At 53.4% G+C, this 8,478-nt stretch overlaps 1 protein-coding gene across 1 annotated transcript; it reads right to left on the reverse strand.

Annotated features, from left to right (window-relative positions):
- Positions 1–217: 217 nt before the first annotated feature.
- On the reverse strand, positions 218–4,594 carry LOC120686299 (ABC transporter G family member 25-like). The gene is made up of 3 exons (XM_039968500.1): positions 4,202–4,594; positions 3,238–4,063; positions 218–1,604 (listed from the first exon to the last, which is right to left on the reverse strand). The coding sequence occupies exons 1-3, from the start codon at positions 4,325–4,327 to the stop codon at positions 649–651; spliced, it is 1,908 nt and encodes a 635-aa protein (XP_039824434.1). The 5' UTR covers positions 4,328–4,594; the 3' UTR covers positions 218–648.
- Between the last annotated feature and the right edge of the window lie 3,884 nt (positions 4,595–8,478).

Genomic DNA, 8,478 nt, shown 5'->3' on the forward strand with positions numbered 1-8,478 from the left:
CATGGAGGGCCCGGCTCAGCCGGATCCGAAGTGGTTCGCCGCCGCCGCCTCCTCGATTTGAAGTTTGGGCCGCCGCCGCTGCCGCCAGCGGCATCGCCGCGTCCGTGCAGCTCAGCCGGTATGGCGAGGGGCCTACGCGATACCTAGCGCGATCGTGTGTTGGCCCTAAATTGGCACCAACAAGATCCTAAAAGTAAATCTTGTGCATTCACTTGAATTTTGAAAATTTTTAATCAAACCCATCACGGCCGATTCATCTTCATCTTCATCAGACCAAGAAGCTCAATTCAGCTCTCACAACTTACACCCAGTGATTGATCAATATATAGTACACTTGCTTTCAAGAAGGCATCTCGATCGATCGATGGCGCGGAGACCGCCAAATTTTAGGTAGGAGGAAAAAAACAAGAAATCCCAAGAGGAAGAAGACGGCCTCGTCGGTCGCCGGCGACGCCAACAACAACCGCGTCATCTGGTCGGTTCATCTCCCCGACGCCCGCCCCGTCCGCCGGCGCGGCGGATCTCAGTTCGCCGCCGCGCTCTCCGGCCAGCCGGAGCCTTTGGTCATCGTGCCGGGCCGGCCGGCCGGTCGGAATCGCTAATGGACACGTACCTAGCTAGCAACCTACAGCGCCGGCGGTGGCCAGATCACTTCCTGACGCGGCGCAGCGCGAGGTACGCCAGCAGCCGGTACCCGAAGAACATGGCGACGAGCGCGGCGACGCATGCGCCGGTGCCGGCCTCGCCGTCGACGTCCTCCGGCGGGAGGAGGCGGCGCAGGTGGCCGCCGTACTGCACGGCGATGAGCAGGCGGTAGCAGTAGTAGGTGAAGGAGGTGTACTTGGCCCACGCCATGAAGCCCGGCACGTTGCGCACGTAGAACCCGCCGGTGAGGAGGAAGGCGAGCATGATCACCGTGACCAGCGTCGACGCGCGCTTGGCGTCCATCATGACGGCGCCGACGGCGAGCCCCAGCCCGCCGGCGACGAGCACGTACGAGAGGATCACCGCCAGGGTGAGCGCGAATGCGGCGGGCGCCGGGTTGAGCCCGGCCATCAGGTACACGACCACCGTGAACGCCGTGGGCAGGGCGAGCTCCATGGGCAGGTCGCCGGCCATCCGGGACATGAAGTAGGAGGAGAGCGCGTACATCCCGGAGGCGCGCTCGCGGGCGAGCACCGGCCGCTCCTGCGGGAAGGCGAACACGGCGTTGAAGGAGGCGAAGACGCCCCAGAAGATGGAGACGAAGAAGAGCAGGCCCAGCCGGTCCTGAACCGCCAGCGGCGACGACCGCCACCACATGGCGCCGGCGACCAGCGCCGGCGCCATGATCTGGAAGACGCGCAGCGACGTGAACGTCTCGTGCCGCCGCTGCTTGAGGCTGCGCCGGAGCAGGACCGTGAACTGGTTCGCCCAGCACGTGCACCCGCTGCAGTTCTCCGGCTCGGCGCCGGCGCCGTCCTGCTGCTGCGCGTGCTCCGCGCCGGCGCCGGCGTTGATGGACGCCTTCACCCTTGGGGCGAGCACCTTGTTGTAAGACGAGATCAGCGACTGCTTCACGTTGCCGCCTTCTGCGGTGAAACTGTAATCTGCTTGAGCAAAACCTGTAAATATGAGAAAGAAGCAGTTAGATAACAAAGATCATATTTTTCATTAGAAAATAGTACTAATATCAATATGCAGAGAAAATAGTACTAATATGCAGCAGAAAGATAATGTGATATTTTTTCTTCGAATACTGAGATAATGTGATGATGTTACACATCCCCTTTTCCATTCCATCAATACGCAATAATTCTACGCGTAGCGCATTCTCTATCGTTCAATTAAAAAAGAAAAGAGGGTATATATCCATTTTCATAGCTCCACGAAACTGTCACCAAATGTGAAACAAAATCCACAAGGTGTTTTTGAGAAAACCAACAATTCACGCGTGCGTATATTATTGCTGACCGTCCGATTCCCGACCGGACGGGTCACGAGCCACGGGGATGTTATCAGGACCACTAACTAGTGACGGGGCGGATCCAAAGGTGGATTTGCAATTGTGCTAGCTGTGGTGCCATGAAAGGCCTCTAGATAGATGGATGGTGCACAAGCTTTGGTCTGATGTGCTGGTGCACTGTGGCAAAAACTAAAAAGAGGTGCCGAGCACCCGAAAGGAAGAAAGTGGCCCCCTCCAAAGAGGGCAATTTTGCACCAAGAAAGGATTCCTCCTGTCTAAAGCCGGGCATGAGCAGGGGTGGCATAAGTTTCCAAGTCCGGTGAGACAGGCGCTTGGAACCACACCCATCTTCAGCTGCTCACCAACACATCACCCTCATCTTGGAGAACCAGTACAAACAAATCATCCGAGATCATGCATGAGCATGCTTGTAAAAAGAGGCAAATAAAGGAACCAGATCCAACTAAAAGCTGCCACTGGTGTCGGAGATCCATTCATCACCTCCCCCTGAGGTGTCCTAAACCAGTCTGTGTTCAGGTTCAGAGGTTCTTTTTCTGTGTTCTTCAGCTGTGGATTACCTTATTGGGGGTATCTAAAATCTAATAAGGATGTAGCTTTCTGTGGGAGTGTGATGATGCCCAGCCCACCAGTGGCAGTGCCTGCCCTATTTCCCACTCTAGTTACAGGTGTCCCTTGGGCTTGTGATTTTTCAACCATAAAGCTCTTTGCACAAATAAAGGGGGAGGACACTAGGGATGGCAGGCACTCACTCACCCTCTCCACTCTTTTTTTTTTCTATTTCTCATGCCTTTTTTTTGCCCCCTCTCTCTCCTCTGTTGGAGTGTTGGGTGCACCCCACACTCACTCACCAGGTGTTTTTGCTTGTCCAAAGTCTAATGATGAGCCCAATCCTCACAATTGCAAAAGGGGAGCAAGAACACACACAAACACACATACTCTAGTACTTCTGACTTCAACTCCACACCACACCCAGATTGATGCCTACCCCCATTCCATTGGTGTCAGTTGCATGGCAAACTTTGCTTGTTGATCTAGTGGTTTGGTCAATCTAGTAATTAATCCTCTCTCATGTTAGTATTAGGCAACACTACTATTTTATACACACACACACACACAAGTTTTTTTGTTCGTAAATGTATTTTAATTTCTTGATTAGTTAAGAACAGAAATATGTACTACGTGTGCCTAGTTTTTCTTCGTCCTTTTATTTTTGGGAATGATAAGAACTGAAGAATTAAACAGAGGCGTGATAAGGAGTTAAGGACACTCACCATTGGCGAGGTCGAGCATGAAGTCGGCCGGGTTGACGTGGAAGCCCGGCGCGAAGCCGACGGAGGCGAAGTAGTCCATGGCGTCGCGGCCGGCCCCGAAGTAGAGGCAGCTGCCCTCGGCGAGCAGCAGGACGGAGTCGAACATGCGGTAGACCCGGGACGACGGCTGGTGCACGGACATGACGACGGTGCGGCCCTTCCTGGCCAGCGCCGAGAGCGTGGCGACGAGGCGCGCGGCGGCGGTGGAGTCGAGCCCCGACGTGGGCTCGTCGAGGATGAGCAGGCTCGGGTTGACGAGCATCTCGTGCCCGATGCTGACGCGCTTCCGCTCGCCGCCGGACACGCCGCGCACGAACGCGTTGCCCACGACGGTGTCGGCGCACGCAGCGAGCCCCAGCTCGGCGATCACGGCCTCGGCGGCGGCGGCCTTGGCCGCCGCCGGCGCCGCGCGGGGCAGCCGCAGCATGGCGCAGAAGACGAGCGTCTCCCGCACGGTGAGGTGCGGGTGGAGCACGTCGTCCTGCGCCACGAACCCCGTGCGACGCCGCACGCCGCGGCACGGCGGCCGCCCGCCGGCGAGGACCGTCCCGGCGTGGCGCCCCGCGAGGCGGCCGCCGAGGATGGAGAGCAGCGTCGACTTGCCGCTCCCCGACGGGCCCAGCACCGCGAGCACCTCCCCCGGCCGCGCCTCGCCCGTGACGCCCCTGAGGATCGTCCGCTCCTCCGCCGCTGCGTCGCCGGCGGCGCCGGAGTGCGAGGATATCCGGCCGGGCGGCGCCGCCGCCGACCGCTCCGTCTGCTTCACGCGGTACGACACGTCGATGAACTGCACCCGACACCGTCAACAGCTCAACATCTCAGTTCGAAGTCGAACCAAGCAGCTAGTAGCAGAGAGCAGCCGCCGCCGCCGCCGTCGTCCTAGGCGGCGGCGGTGGTGGAATGGAAGCAGGTGCCTACTGCCTACCTGGAGGTTGAGCGGCGTGCAGGCGGTGGTCAGGAAGCAGTCCATCTTGTTCGCCGCTGCCGCCGCCGGGGCCGCCGTCACGGCGAGGCCGGTGCTTCCGTGCGCGTCCTGGGCGTTGGGAGGCATTAGCTGCTCGACGATCGACCTTCCTTCCGGTCTCCGACGAACCCTCCTCAAGCCGGCAACAAGCTTCCTTCCCTCGCACCTCGACGGATGAAGAGGGAAAGAAAGAACTAGCGAGAGTCACCGCAGGAGCAAGAACAGCTCAGAGTCGAAGCTACTGCTGATCCGCCGCCGGAGGAGGAGGGGGTGGTGGTGCCTGCTGATCGGCGGCGGCGCTGGCATGCGCGGTGGTGGGTAGCGAGGATCGGGGCGGACGCGCGGCCGGGCTGGGTGGGGAGGAATGGGAGACGGCGAGAGCCGGGGCGCGCGGTTTATAAGGAGGCCGGGAGGGGGCGGGGGGTGAGGTCCACGTCACGGCGGGGGGCACGTGGCGGGCGCGGCGGGAGGACCGGTGGAGTGGAGCGGCGGGCCCGCCGGGAGCGAGGCCGCCTTTTGGACCGGGGTCCAACCGTGTCCACCCAGCGGACGGCACCGGAGGGGGGAGGAGGATGCAGCGCAGAGGGGGGAAGTGTACACGTCTGCTCGATCGATCTTCCCGGCCGGCCGGGCTGGGGAAGGAAGGCCGCACGAAACCATGGCGGGGCGGCTAGTGGGGCCGCGGGTGTGAGGTAGAGGAGGACGGATTGGTCGGAGCACCCAGCGGCGGCCGCCGGTGAATCGTGCTGTCCGGCGCCAGTAGTGCCCGGTATCTACTGTGGCGTAAAAGGAGCCGGTGGTGCACGTGGCTACTATATATTAAGAAAAACTCGACCGGGCATGAACGGATCCTGCGTTTTTCATAAGAGGAAACAACCGAGCTGCCTCGTGGCGAGCACGGCGAGAGGTTTTTACCCACAGCCGAAAGTTCATCCCGGCTGAGGTTCAAACTCCAAACATGTGGGGTGCTACTGAACCCAACTAACCAACTCGACTAGTGAGTCGTTCACAATAACTTTATTAAGTACTATACAATTGTGATGTTCTAATGTTGGTGAGAGGATTTTTTAAAAACAACTAGCTCGCTAAATTTACTCTTGTGAGGACTTCAGCCGCTCGAGCGTGCTAGATGCTACTCAGGTGCTCTAATCTAACCAATACGCTAGAGGTCCTTCCATTTCGATTTAATCCAAGATTATATATACAGGTGGTGGTGACAGATCTTTCATTGTGTTCAGCTGGAGCAGTGGAGCTGAACTCTTTGACCCTCACACGTTTTGAACAGGTACAAGCAAATAAGCAATAGGCATTCAGAGTGGCGTGGTAAGTAGCCGTGCACGCATGCTCATGCATGCCTGCCCGCATGAATCCCAGACTCGCAGCTAGCCACCTTTGGAAAAGAACGAGAACGAGACTTTCTCGGCAGGCACTCGCATGACACCAGGGTCATCAGCTAGACGCCGGCCGGTCAAAAGGTGCATGCATGCCACCTACTCTAGCTAGTAGCTACACCAACAGCATTGTAGCCGCTTCGTTCGTGGACGAAGACGGTGGTATGGTCGCGGCGTTGAGACCGATCGATCGTCGACCGATGCGTCTGCAGACTCGTCGGACGTCATCGGCCGCCGCTAGCTCTTGCTGCCGTACTCTGTCTAGCTAGCTTTGATGGAGCTGCTGCATAGCTGCTGGTCCAACTGAACCTGAATACCTGACGATGAACCTGCCCTCGATTCAGGAGTCTGTGGCTGATGACCGTGCCTTATCTCCCGCAGGGGCGTCCCGGGAAATCCAGGGGCCCTGTGCAAAAGTATAAACAGGCCCTAAATTTGGGTGCTAAATAAAATAGCAAGTACTCCAAAATTATCCATATCTATTTTTTATATGTTAAGTTAGATCTTCTATATATCATTTCTTTTTTCCTTTGGCCAAAATCATATTTTCTAACCTAATTTGTGGAAGATATGGCTTGTATGTATAGAAAATAAAGATGAACTGAAGTCTGAAGCACATATATATAGTCATAGTATACACAAAAGATGAATATAACAAAATTAATTGATACTTTCGTACTCATCAATATACTTATTCAATGACATATAGTAACCTAAATTTGTGCATGTATGCATAGGAACCTGAATCAATTGATCGGAGACCTAAACCTAAATTCCCTTATGCTTAATGTTAATGCGAAATCGGCAAACAATGTCGTCTTTCCCTGACAGCAAGCACCAATGAAGTGATACAACCATGCTCCAATGGATAATGTATAAATAGTCAATTAGTCATAGTGTTGCTAATTTGTAGTGGATGTAGAACTCTAATGCCCATCGTCATAATTTGGATCTCTATCCTAGTGTTGATTGTTGATTACTGTGCACGCCTAATCTGTAACCGCAAGACAACTGCAAGAGAGTGTAGTGTGCAACAACTGATCCGGAGACAAGGTAAACATGGTTGGAATCAAAAGGGATGCAAGCTGGCCTCACAAACTACAAACTGGACTGTGATTAATTAAAGTAGACCTAAATAAATTAGTAGTATAAGCTTAGAAGATAAACATAATTTGGGGGCCCTAGCAGATGGGGGCCCTGTGCCATCGCACTGGCCGCACGTGCCCAGGGACGGCCCTGATCTCCCGGCAGGTCGATCGACGGATCCGTTGCAGCTGGGAAGAAGAGAACGAAGAAGAACGCGTGTGCTGCTGGCTACCTCTCCAGCAGCTACTGTACGTCCGGTCCAGCTAGCTTTTTTCAATTCTTTTCTCTTTTCCTTTGGGGGGATAGCTAGCTCATGCATGCATGCCAAGGGCCAAGGCATCAGCAGCAGCAACTTGAATGCGATGCGCGTTTGCTGGTGTGTCGTCCCTGGTCCACGATACCCCGCATGCAGGAAACCTGCCGGCGTTTGCGCTAGCTTTTAGTAGCTGCTTTGGACGGGCCATTGCGTGTGCATGCATGCGGCCAAAGTGTACAACAGCGTCAGTTACTCTAGCTAGCTGCCTCGCCGATATCTCTAATGTCACGTTCACAATCCAAATCGATCTTTATACTCCCTCCATACTCGGAAAAAGTCATTTGTCTCCAAAGCAGCTTAATATTGACTTTTTATTTTTATAAAATATTTATCCTAAAGTGATATATTTATTATTTTACGAAAGTATTTTTCAAGATAAATCTATTCATATGGTTTTTGTATTTTGAAACTAAAAAACTTAAAAGTTATTCATGATTTATGTTCCCAATGTTTGATCCAATCCTTGCCCAAAACAACTTTTTTAAATATGAAGGAATTATATTCTTAGCATAAAATTTAATAAAATATATAAGTTCAACCAATTTTTTTGAATCCGGTTCTCAAATTATCTAGACAAAATTTCATGCTTTAGAGAAAGCAGTGTGCAAAATATTTAAGTCCAACATGCATGCTTTAGGGAGAGCACTATCGAGCTTAATTGCTTGGTAGCATTTAGTGGATAAACAACAATAACAACGAACTGCCTTGCATTGCTTGTACGTTTACAACAAAGAGCCGTTTCCATGCGTTTGGATGGATGTGCATGTCGCGTACTAGCTACGGCCATGCATGCAACAAACCAACACATGGTTCGTGTTCCCGGCACAAAGTGTCGAGGCCGGTGATCCACGTCGTCACCATCTTGCCATGTCCATGCATATGCATCATGTGCCCGATACATCGACCAACCTACAACTGCTACAAAAATGAGCTTTCACTTTGGTTAGCACCGATTAACTTTTGGTCTGGTATATACTAAAGTTGCCCTGGAGCTTAGTACCGGGTCCGGATTTGAAAATCCTTAGAGCCATTTTAGTACCAGACCCGATACTAAATAGTCCCCCGCGGGTTACTTCAAAAGTAAGTTACGTGTGATGCATATATGGGATGGTAAGAAAGCCACATGCGAGGCAGGATTCGAATCCTCATAACCGCGCACGCGCACACAGAGGTTCGCAGATGTTTATTTTTCATTTTTTCCGATTGGTACGTTTAGTACTGGTCACACCGACCGGTACTAAACGAGCCAATAATTTAGTACCAACCAGACAGTACTGGTCAGCCCGACCGGTACTGGAGGTTGTTTCTCACGCAGGGACCATATATCAAATAAATGCACTATCAAGACTACGTTGGGTTCGATTGAAACTAATTTATATCGTAGAGATATATTGTCATAGTTACATAACTTTGGATTAGGTGGATAATAATTTGAAACGGAGGGA

Source organism: Panicum virgatum, chromosome 8N, assembly GCF_016808335.1.
Source record: "Panicum virgatum strain AP13 chromosome 8N, P.virgatum_v5, whole genome shotgun sequence".
NCBI lineage: Eukaryota > Viridiplantae > Streptophyta > Magnoliopsida > Poales > Poaceae > Panicum > Panicum virgatum.

Bases quoted from the DNA above. Each gene is read 5' to 3' on its own strand.
- LOC120686299 (XM_039968500.1), bottom strand. From the start codon at position 4,327: ATGCCTCCCAACGCCCAGGACGCGCACGGAAGCACCGGCCTCGCCGTG. The intron at 4,064-4,201 runs GTAGGCAGTAGG...TGTCGGGTGCAG, and splicing joins GCACGCCGCTCAACCTCCAG to TTCATCGACGTGTCGTACCG. The intron at 1,605-3,237 runs GTGAGTGTCCTT...TCATATTTACAG, and splicing joins CATGCTCGACCTCGCCAATG to GTTTTGCTCAAGCAGATTAC.